The 12,078-nt window shown below is 33.4% G+C and overlaps 3 protein-coding genes across 11 annotated transcripts; 2 read left to right on the top strand and 1 right to left on the bottom strand.

Moving 5' to 3' along the window:
- Positions 1–314: 314 nt before the first annotated feature.
- Positions 315–1,296, top strand: LOC107772871 (chlorophyll a-b binding protein 40, chloroplastic-like). The gene has a single exon (XM_016592332.2). The coding sequence runs from the start codon at positions 392–394 to the stop codon at positions 1,193–1,195; it is 804 nt and encodes a 267-aa protein (XP_016447818.2). The 5' UTR covers positions 315–391; the 3' UTR covers positions 1,196–1,296.
- A 4,520-nt stretch (positions 1,297–5,816) lies between these two features.
- Positions 5,817–9,691, top strand: LOC107773842 (uncharacterized). 9 transcript variants are annotated; one of them, XM_075230334.1, is made up of 8 exons: positions 5,817–5,950; positions 6,147–6,361; positions 6,832–6,971; positions 7,611–7,757; positions 7,886–7,945; positions 8,443–8,648; positions 9,115–9,153; positions 9,401–9,691. In XM_075230334.1, exons 2-6 carry the CDS (start codon positions 6,214–6,216, stop codon positions 8,617–8,619), a joined length of 672 nt encoding a protein of 223 aa, XP_075086435.1. In that variant the 5' UTR covers positions 5,817–5,950; positions 6,147–6,213; the 3' UTR covers positions 8,620–8,648; positions 9,115–9,153; positions 9,401–9,691. The 9 variants fall into 9 exon arrangements, with proteins under 9 accessions (XP_075086435.1, XP_075086433.1, XP_075086434.1 ...); XM_075230332.1 differs by having other exon boundaries at positions 9,271–9,691; XM_075230333.1 differs by having other exon boundaries at positions 8,443–8,774.
- Positions 9,692–9,825: 134 nt separating this feature from the next.
- On the bottom strand, positions 9,826–11,204 carry LOC107773841 (putative purine permease 10). Its single transcript, XM_016593264.2, has one exon. The coding sequence runs from the start codon at positions 11,137–11,139 to the stop codon at positions 9,997–9,999; it is 1,143 nt and encodes a 380-aa protein (XP_016448750.1). The 5' UTR covers positions 11,140–11,204; the 3' UTR covers positions 9,826–9,996.
- Positions 11,205–12,078: the final 874 nt, after the last annotated feature.

Here is a 12,078-nt window from a genome sequence, read left to right as displayed (position 1 = left end):
AAAAATGTGTGAGCTATTACATGGGCATGAGTTGCTCTTAGTAAAATATTCTCTTGGTCTACATTTTGCAATAATACACTATCTGACGTGGCAATTTAACATTGGCAGTAAGAGGTGAAAATTGCAATGGATTAGATTTCTTTTTAGACAAAATGTATCTAAATATATCTAGTCATGTTTAATGGTGCTGAACTTTGCCAAATGGACATGAACCAAGTTAAAAAATGTCATCCACCAATAAGAAAACAGATAATGATATTCTAGGATAAGGACTTTAGTCCTTCGGAGTCATTTAAATACTGTTGGTGCAAGACCATGAAACTCAAGCCATAAACCAACTCTTATTTCTGTGTAGTAGCTGCATTCAAGAGTTTTTCATCTTCTTTCTATAATGGCAGCTGCTACAATGGCTCTCTCTTCCTCTTCATTTGCCGGAAAGGCGGTAAAACTCTCACCATCTTCCTCTGAAATCACTGGAAATGGGAAAGTTACCATGAGGAAGACTGCTAGCAAAGCCAAGCCTGTCTCTTCTGGTAGCCCATGGTACGGTCCTGATCGTGTCAAGTACTTGGGTCCATTTTCTGGTGAGGCCCCAAGTTACTTGACCGGTGAGTTCCCTGGTGACTATGGATGGGACACTGCCGGACTTTCAGCTGATCCAGAAACTTTCGCCAAGAACCGTGAGTTGGAGGTGATCCACTGCAGATGGGCTATGCTCGGAGCTCTTGGTTGTGTCTTCCCCGAGCTTTTGGCACGTAACGGTGTCAAGTTCGGTGAAGCTGTATGGTTCAAGGCTGGATCCCAAATTTTCAGCGAGGGTGGACTTGACTACTTGGGCAACCCAAGTTTGGTCCACGCACAAAGCATCTTAGCCATCTGGGCTTGCCAAGTGGTGTTGATGGGAGCCGTTGAGGGTTACCGTATTGCTGGTGGGCCTCTTGGTGAGGTTGTTGATCCACTTTACCCCGGTGGTAGTTTCGACCCATTGGGTCTTGCTGATGACCCGGAGGCTTTTGCTGAACTCAAGGTAAAAGAAATCAAGAATGGTAGACTTGCAATGTTCTCCATGTTTGGATTCTTTGTTCAAGCTATCGTTACTGGAAAGGGTCCATTGGAAAACCTTGCCGATCACCTTGCTGATCCAGTAAACAATAATGCTTGGGCTTATGCTACAAACTTTGTCCCAGGGAAGTGAACTTAAAAAAGAGTCTTGTTCTATTAGGTGATTGTTTGATGGCCTTGTAAAGCTATTGTGAATTACAGGAAATTATATATGAATTTGTTTTGTCTCCAGTATATAGTTGTGTTTTTCTCAGTTACATTTTCCTTTCATAAATCATATACAAGTTAAAAGGAGGAAAATGGCTCCCAAGTTACTAAGGCATAAGCCTTGGAACAAAGATAATAGCAGAACTGGTTTCCTTAGGTAGAAACAAGGAATTTGCAGAGCAGAGCAAACTTAAATTGAAATTTAAATCTAAAACAACATAGTTAGTTTTCTTATTCTCCTACTTTTCTAATTGGCATTCAGAGTATTATTTGTCGGAATAATTCAGAATGACATATAGAAAGTTTTAAAATTTAGTCAATACAAATGATTTCTGGAATGTCATTGCAAAGAGAACAGCTCCAAATTTCTTATAAGCAGAATTATCGACTCTCCAAATCTAGAGTTATCTTACCCATAATTGACTCCCTAAATAAAATAAGGATTTTTACCTTGCTATACATTATTTAAAACTTTATTATCCTCCCTAATCAAATTTTAATTTATTTACATAGACATATACTATTTACCAATTATATACACTTTAGGATTTTAAATAAGTATCCTTTTATATTAGGAATTGAATAAAGAATCAATTATTTCTCATCCTTATTTTCTCTCCCTCCGGCGCTCTTTCTCTCCGTCTCTCTCTCTCCTGTGCTCTTTCTCTCCCGCTCTCCGTCACTCTCAGTCTCTCAGTCTCTCATTCTTTGTTCTTTCCCCAATTTTTCTTCCTCTAATGTCCTCTATTTTTTATCCTTTCATGTTGTATATATTTTTAATGGAATTATCAATGAATTTCAATCGTTCTACTATAGAGTTTTAACTTTGCAATTTCCTTTCATGTTGCACGATTGATGTTCGAATTGAAATTGTCAATCAATAAATTTTGAAGGTGTTTGACTCTCCACCATTGACAGCCATTAAAAAACTTTGAAGCTTTGAATTCAAATTTGAGTTTTCAAAAACCGTTATTTATTTGGATTGAATGTTGCTGCAAATAATTGGGAATATTGTTTGGAGTTTATATCTCAATTTTGAGGGTGTTTGGTGAAGATTATACTTGATTTTGGTTGAATTTCACATTGAAACTCGAAAAAGAAAAAGAAGAAGAAGAAGAAGAAGAAGAAGAAGACGACTTGACATACAATATACTTACGAAATTATAGTAAAGTTGTAGTATAATTGTATGTAAATTATATTATGTTGTAGTTATATATATTTTTTTATTTGAATGTTGTATGAAAGTTGAAAAATAGTTGTATAATGTATGAATCGTTGTATAAAATTTGTATTTAAGTTATCAATACAATCTTTTTACATAAAGTTATTGATATGTATCAAAATTGTATTAAGAGAGAAAATTTTGATTGAAATTTTAGAGAGAAAAAAACACACACCACATACAAAATATATACAAATCAGATACAAAATGTACAAAAAGATATATTGTATAAAATTTGTATGAAAATTGTATTTAAGTTATATGATGTTGTAGATGTATTTTAACTGGGTAAAAATAATCTATGAAAGTTGTAGATAAGTTGTAAATAAGTGTATACTATATAATTAGTTGTATGAAATTTATTTTTAGTGTGTATGTTGTTGTAGATATATCAATTTGTATTAAATTTGTACGAAATTTATTTTTAAATTTAGATGTTGTTGTACCATTAAATTGTATAATATTAATTGTAAGTACGATGTATCCATTTTAGTGCTGATTTAAATAGGTTTCGTTAATTTGTGATAGATTAGTGTATTGGGTAAGTTAACCAATCAAGTGAAGCAGAATAATTTACTAGCCCCGCACGATAGTTATTAACCTCGTAAAATCTTTGGATAATTTTTGATACATATCAACAACTTTATGCAAAAAAAATAGTACTGATAACCTAAATACAAATTTTATACAACGATTCATATATTATACAACTATTTTTCAACTTTCATACAACATTCAAATAATATATATATATATATATATATATATATATATATATATATATATATATATATATATATATATATATATATATAAATAAATAAACTACAACAGAATACAATTTACATACAATTATACTACAAGTTTACTATAATTTCGTAAGTATATTGTATGTCATGTGTTCTTCTTCTTCTTCTTCGAGTTTCAATATGAAATTCAACCAAAATCAAGTCTAATCTTCACCAAATACCCTCAAAATTGAGATATAAACTCCAAACAATATTTTCAATTGTTTGCAACAACACCCAATCCAAACAAATAATGATTTTTGAAAATTCAAATTTGAATTCAAAGCTTCAAAGCTTTTTAATGGCTGTCAATGGTGGAGAGTCAAACACCTGAATACTAAAAACTCTTTACTGCTCATCGTCGAAGAGGATTTTTATCCAATTCATTTCAAACCTCTCTAGTTACTGTCATGACAAGCTAAAAACCTTGTTGATAAGGAAAAGAGATAGTTATCTCCTAACACTACGCTAACACCAAAAAAATGTTAGATACCAAAAATATCTACTCAGCTAATAAAGCTAATTATGGCTTAAAATAAATAATACACAGCTGGAAGGAGTCTTATTGAAAGAGAAGTGGAGAGAAAATAGAAAAATGATGTAACCAAAAATCCCCTAATTTAAGTCACTAATGATGGATTGTATATAATTTGTAAGTAATCTTTATTTAGGGCGGGTAATATATAAAATTAGGATAATTTTGGTAAATAAGTTTCAAATATTGTATAGGAAGGAAAAAATCCGATAAAATAAATTTAAAAAAGAAATTGGACTAGGTTGAATGAATGATTGGGCCTTTATTCAAAATTAAGGGCGAAGTGCACCAATAGCCACTTTTAAATATGTTATTTAATATATATCAACAATATATAATACATTTAAAGAATAGTCAATTTATTCAAACTTCATGATCAAGTATCCTAAATTTTTATATCCTGAATTTTTGAATTGCTAATTTTGAAATTCAGGACTTAGTGTCCTAAATTTTTGAGTTGCTAATTTGAAATTCAAGATTAAGTGTCCTGAATTCTGAACTGCTAATTTGAAATTCAAGACATCAAATTCGAATTTCCGAACATAATTTTTGAACTTTAGGACACGATATTATGAAGTTTGAACTTTGATGTTTAAAGCTTTAGGATGTACAGTCAGACCTCTTTATAAAACATCATTATATAACAATACTTCACTATAAAAGTCAATTTTTTTAGGAACCAAATTTCATGTTCTGTTATAATATATGTTTTCTATAACAGCAATTCGCTACAACAACCAAAAACATCTGAAACAAACGAGACTGTTATATAGATATTTAACTGTATCTTGAATTTTGAACAAATTAGCTAATCTTTAAATACATCGTAAACTGTGGATATATTTTAAATAACATACTTAAAAATAGTAACATGGCGTCATTTCTACAAGAAATGGCGTGGTATAGCCACTTTTTAAGTAGTATTTACTTTTTAGCCAGTATTTTTAATGTTGAGCAAAAATAACCACTATTCTATTAAAATTGATATAAAAAGTCACTTTTACCCTTTTTTCATGAGTGATGTGTAAATATTAAGGATATGGTGTCCTTAATTTCACGAGTGTTGTGTAAATATTAAGGACAAACTATGTCTTAACATTTTACACATCACTCATGAAGTTAAACACTATGTCCTTAATATTTTACATATCACTCATGAAGTTAAGGATACCGTGTCATTAGTATTTACACAATACTCATAAAGTTAAGGACACTATGTCCTTAACATTTACAATGCACACATGAAGTTAAGGACACCATGTCCTTAACATTTATACTGCACATATGAAGTTAAGGACATGATGTCCTAAAGTTTAACAACATAAGGTGCAAATACAAGTTAAGGACTTTATGTTCTTAACATTTACATTGCATACATGAAGTTAAGGACACTATGTCCTTAACATTTACGCTGCACATATAAAGTTAATGACATGATGTCCTAAAGTTTAACAACAGAAGTTGCAAATACAAGTTAAGGACATTATGTCCTTAACATTTACATTGCACACATGAAGTTAAGGACACCACGTCCTTAACATTTACACTGCATATATGAAGTTAATGACATGATGTCCTAAAATTTAACAGTAGAAGGTACAAATACAGGACACTTTGTCTTTAATATTTACAAAATAGTCATGAAGTTAAGGATACTATGTCCTTAATATTTACACAGCACACATGGACACCACGTCCTTAACATTTGCATTGTGCATATGAAGTTAAGGACATGTTGTCCTAAAGTTTAACAGCAGAAGGTGCAAATACAGGACACTTTGTCCTTAATATTTACACAACACTCATGAAGTTAAGGACACTATGTCCTTAATATTTACACAACAACCATGTCTAGCACATGGGCAGTTTTGTCCGATCGGGTAAAAATTTATTAAGTACTGGCTAAAGAGTAAATACATTTAAAATAGTGGCTAAAAAGTAAAGACATCTCAAATTAGTGGTTATTTGTGCACTTCCCCCTCATTTCTACCAAATTAAAGGGTGACCCGGCTACCTTTGGCAATACAGATTTCGAAATTCTTATTTTTCCGGAGATTTCAGAATTCACAGGTGCAAATTTGACAATCCGATGGATTTTCTCCTCAATTTCGATTGATTAATTTAAGTGACAGCAGGTACGTGTTCTCTCTTCCAATGATTTTATGGGTATCTATTATTCTGAATTTGGTTTGCAAAGTTTTCTTTCTGTTCCCACTGCTATAAAAGAAAGGGCCTCATTTTCAATTTGTAGGTGTTTGATTAAATGAATATTGTTTACGTTTACATGCTTGTGTTTTAGAACTTTTGCTGATTGATTGAACTGTATTTTAGGATCTCTATTTTCAGCTGAGGGGCAGAGCTGTTTGTACTGGAGAAGGGAGGTTTTTGCATCTCTACCATGGCATCATCAAATATCACAGTTCTATTAACTATAGGTGTCATCACCGTAGTTGTAGTGCGAATTATTTATGTTATTTATAGGAGCAGCAAACCACTTCATTCCAAATCACCACGATTCCTCGGTACTCTTGTTGTTCTTGGTTCAGGTCTCATTTTAAGCCTAAATATTCTTTTTTCTGTTTTACGGGTGAAAATAGCACGGTCTAGCCAGTTTTCGGACTGGTAATTGAAAAATAGCCAGCGTTTGCAAAATTATTGAAGATTAGTCACTGCTTTGCTGTAATACGGAAAGTTTCAGCATAATGTGCTGGATTATGGAGCTCATGTGTATAAACTTCCATCATATTATGTTGGACCTCCAACACATTATGTTGGAATCTCATGTGTAAAAAATTTGAACTCCAGCATATTATGCTAGAATTTTTCCGGATTTTCAAGGGTATTTTTGTTCATATTTTATCTTTACATGAAAAAATGACTAAATTTCGTCTACTTTTAAAATTGTGGCTATTTTCCATTACTCGTTATAAATTTAGCTATTTCTGATTTTTGCCCGTTTTATTGCCTTTTGTTTATACTCGTTCTAATTTTTTTTTAAAGTTCAATTATAACGTAGGTGGTCACACAGCAGAAATGCTAAATTTATTATATGTCCTTCAAAAAGAGAGGCTTAAGCCGAGATATTATATTGCTGCTGCTACTGATAATATGAGTCTCCAAAAAGCGAAAACGTTTGAGGATTCCTTAGTTGGTAAGGTATAGTACATCAGTTTCGCTGGAAAATTACACTGTGTAGTTAGACAATTTTTTTTAAATTTATGTATTTATACTATACGAAGGGGAGCCTTAAAGCAAGGGTCAAGTTGTTTACGTGTGGCCTATAGGTCACGGGTTCGAGCCGTGGAATCAACTAATGCTTGCATCAGGGTAGGCTGCCTACATCACACCCCTTGAGGTGCGGCCCTTCCCCGGACACTGCGTGAACGGGGATGCTTTGTGCACCAGTGACCAGGCTGCCCATGTATTTATACTATATGTTGAATCGCCTTGTCCTTTTGGTTTGTTTACTTTTTTATATTTTGACACGCCATAGTGAAAGTCGTGGCTCCGCCACTGATTCCATATATATATGCTGGAAACGTCTAGCTATAAGTTGTCTGCATACATCTATGTACCTTGCTTTTTGCCTCTGAGCTAAACCATACTCTGTATGTTCGTTGGGATAGTCAATCTTAGGTCTAGAGGAGTGTTCATACTCTTCTAGTTGTTTAGAGTATTCCACATACATATGCACATACATATGCAACACCACAGAAGTGTGCTCTTCTCCCTTAACCGATCATGATATTCTATTCCTTATGTTGTCTATATTAATAGGGTTACCTCTTATTCTAGGAAGCGCTTGAGGAAGTAGGGGGTGCTGAATTCTTGCAGATATATCGAAGTCGAGAGGTTGGTCAATCGTATATAACCTCAATTGGAACCACATTGGTTGCAATTGCACATGCATTGTGGTTAATGATCAAGATCAGACCCCAAGTGGTATCATACAAACCTCTCATATTACCTTTAGCTCTCCTCCCCCTTAAAACCGAAAGTATCACTCTTTAGATATTTTTCCTTTTTATATCAGAGTCTTCTAATTTATCTACATTGGTACTTTATCTCAGATTCTGTGCAATGGCCCAGGAACATGTGTCCCGCTATGTGTAATTGCCTTCCTTTTTAAGGTTTGTGTATTGGAGGGTAATCTTTTTTTCTTTTAACTTATTTGTATAGTTAAGTTGGATGCTACAGTATCGATTACATGCATCATATCCGTTAAAGTCCCGATTTACAAAAAAATGGATTATACTACCTTGATTTTAAAATCACGTCCATCCGTAATTATTTGCCTTGACATATCATGGCATGAATTGTTGAGAACTCTTATCTTCTAAATTTTTTTTTAATTTTGTTTCATGGCCTCTCCTAGCTTGCTTGGCCCCATCCCTGTAAAAAAAAGAATGTATAAATGTAAAAAGGGGAGGAAGAAACAGTCAGCAGATAAAAAAGAAAGCACTTGACTACTCACAGTGTTATCAAACTTGCAAACATTTTGAGTTCGTTCGCAATCTTTCCCTATTATTGTTTTGTTAATAAGGATCAGAGTTGGATTGATGCTGCCATATCTTGTCTTAATTTCAAGATGACATTTAAGTGCTAATTGAAACTTTGCTAGCCTCAGGTTTTGGGAATTCAGTGGTCATCAATTTTCTATGTGGAGAGCATTGCAAGAGTCAGGAAGCTGTCTTTGAGTGGTTTGCTTCTTTACAAGCTACGCATGGCTGATCAGTTATTTGTGCAATGGACACAACTAAAAAAGAAATATCCTCAAGCTCATTATGTGGGTTGTCTTATGTAATTGATCAATTTCTGATCTATTATAGCCAGGTAGTACTCGAGCTCTGTTGATGCTGTTTGAGGAATTCTGTGAGTGGATGTAAAGGCTCTTCTTTTGAAAGAGAACATCGTTGCTATCTTCTTGAGGCAAGGAAAGAAATTAATGATCATTTCAAAGTTAGTGACACTATTATTGGTCTTGTTGTCGTTGCTGTTGTTCTTTTTAGATCATATTGCTAACTTGTTAATGCGTGTGAAGATTCCAGAGAGAACTAACAAATACAAATGTATTTGCATTACAGTTTTCCAAAGTTTTATTATATGAGTAAGCCTTTAGACATATTTTAATATGATGTTACTCTTGAAGCTTATAGCTAGTTGTTTTTGTTGTTGTTTTTAGATCAAACAGCTAGCTTGTTAATGCTTGTGAAGTTTGCAGAGAGAGAACTAACAGGTTGTACTAATGGATGCTCTGTAGTATGCGGTTTTTGATTAGCTGGGATTTTCTGAAATGCAGGTGTATTTGCTTCACGATTTTCCGAAGTTTTAGATAATGGTAAGCCTTTAAATTTATTTTCATATGGATTTACTCGACGCTCATATCTATTTACATTTCCAACGTCGGTTCTGATTACTTGTTTTATCATTGAACTCCTACTATTTGTTGTATTAGGTACTAATACATTGTTATGGTGTGTTCGCTTTGGTGAAGAGCGATAATGCTTCAATCATTTATTAGATGGTAACATCCTTGGCCACCATCCATGAAGCATTTATCATCTAAAATTCCATTTCATTTGCAGCCAAGAAATGCCTTGAAAGACCACCAAGGGATGACGGGATAGTTGGAATCCCTCCACCCTTTCCCAGAGATTTCAGGTTCGAACCGTGAGGTGGAGAATCTCTTGGTAAGATGGTAACTAGTGTTTCTTTCTTGAATCAGTCAGGCACCTTAACATAACTAGTGTAGTATGCACAGTGGATGAGCCAAGAAACAGGTAACCATATTGTGTGGCTTATGATGATCGTAAACTACACGATTTTTTCATGCTATACTCTTATACTGAAATTCAAATGAACTACAAATTAACTTCCATGTCTACACATTTAACTTCTTTCACTGAGAGAAACCTCAGAGACATTGCTCGAAACATTCTTTTTGGATTTTTTCTTCAAATCATCAAGGTAATGCTGATACATTATCTTGATAAAGTTATATTCGTGTTGAAATATAGGTATAAGTGACCTATACGTATAGGTCAGAGGTTTGAGCCGTGGAATCAATCATGGACTCTGCTTAAGAGTAGGTTGCCTACATCACACCCGCTTAAGATGCAGTCTTTTCCCGGACATTGCGTGAATGTGTGATACTTCATGCACCGGCTACCCCCTTTTTTTTTTACGAACTTCTTTCAGTGAGAGAAATCTCAGAGACATTACTTGAAACATTTTTTTCGGACTTTTTCTTCAAATCATCAAGGTAATGCTGATACATATATGACAAGAAACCCCCCATAGCCAACACCATTGATATCACCTTCACACCATTCATTTTCTCATGAAGAAATAACATAGAGAAAACAGGAGCCATAGGCACACCAAGAATGCTAATCACATTGGAAAACAGTGAAGAAACCTTGAAAATCAGCCCAATTGAACCAACTGTAAAAGCTTGCCAAGAAACAGCAGTTCCAATCAAATTCAAAACATATGATTTCTTCCCAAGTTCAAACTCATTCATCTCTTTGTTCAAGATTTTCCACTCTCCACTTGCAAATAACACCACCAAGTTTGCCAATGTCGCGACTAAGGACTCATAAATTGTCATTTCTATGATTAATCGAAAACTTTCCCTCTTAAAGATTTTCTGAAAGGCTAATTGTGTTATAGAGAGCATGAATCCATAACCAGCAGATGCAGCTAAGGTACATAAAAAACCAATTATATACTTTTTCTTAGAGTATTTCTTATTGGAATATCCAGAATTGTCGTCATTTTGGAGCAGAAGGAGTGAAGAAGAAATTGTGAGAAGTACTAAAGAGTTCACTATATAAGGTGTGAATTTTTGTTTGTTTAAAAAGAATGAAAATAGGGAATTGAATCCTAATTGGCTAGTACAAATAAGTGTATAAGTGGTAACAGATATATATAATTGTCCTATAGAGTAAAGCATACAATTTCCTGCTAAAAATAAACCAAGGGAAATATAAAGAGGAATAAGAACAAAAATAGAAGGTTTCTTTATATTAACATCTCTATTTTGTTCACTCTTATTGGTTAATGATGGTATTAAGAGGAAAGGGATGAGAATTGGGAAGCCAATATTTTGTACTAATGAAGCTAACCATATGCTATTTCCTCCTTTATTAAAATATAGTTTTCCTAAGAGTGTACCAATTGCTTGACCAGATAGAACAAATGTTGAATAAATAGAAATTTGGATCCACCATTTATATTGTACAAGGCTGGGAACTGCTTTTGACTTATTTTCATTATCTGAGGTCTCTTCCTTTCTAGCTTCTTCACCTGCTGCAGTTAACATATAATAACATGAGAATTGCAGAATGTTTCATTGATCATCCTTTGATAATTCAAATAGTAAAATGAGATATAAAGAAAAAAACTATATATATAAGGTCATTTTGTAAAGTTTCAGATGTTTCAATATGAAGAAATGAGTTGTTTGAGCTACAAAATAGCTCACCTGGAACATGGCATTGCAGTACTGAAGTATCAACCATTTTCAAGAAAAAGACAGATATCAAATCAACCAGAGATGAGAAAAATAAAGAGTTTACATTAACAATTCGAAATACTCATGAAGATAAAGCCTTTTTTTCTCATCATTTTGGTAATTTATACAAATGATAGACTTTCAAGACTCTGCAGCTTCATCTATGCTATAAATTGCAGATGTAAATCTGAATGAATTGAATACCTCAAAAAATAATTTAAGTACATGTGAAAAATTCAACAAAGTTTATATAGACCTGTACTTATTGGCTGTCAACAACAAGAATTATTGTATCTTTGGCCAGCCAATTCTTGGCTTACATAGAGATGGGTTGCCATTAATATCAAGATAGTTATTCCCTAGGTTGGTGGTTAGTTTCTGCTATGTATGCTATGTTTTCTCATATGCTACTTAAATTATGCATAAATTGCATCTTGCGTTGCCTTTTTTGGTGATTAATTTTTTATATTTTCTTTTGCCGTCATAAAATGCCGGAGATCTATGGAATATATACGCAATTTTATCCTTATTAATGCTCAATGGGAAAAGGGTCAAATATACCTATCTACTTTGGTATACTGTTCACATCTACCCTCCATTATATTATCGGGACATATCTACCCTTACCGTTAAACAAATTTTTTTTAAAATACCCCCCATCTAACGGAATCTACCAGATTAATAAAATCATCATTTTTAAAAAAAAATTATTAACCCATAGCCCGTTAAACCCATCATATAAAAATA

The sequence above is a fragment of the Nicotiana tabacum genome, chromosome 14 (assembly GCF_000715075.1).
Source record: "Nicotiana tabacum cultivar K326 chromosome 14, ASM71507v2, whole genome shotgun sequence".
NCBI classification, from domain to species: Eukaryota; Viridiplantae; Streptophyta; class Magnoliopsida; order Solanales; family Solanaceae; genus Nicotiana; species Nicotiana tabacum.
This window is presented reverse-complemented; position numbering and strand designations above follow the sequence as displayed.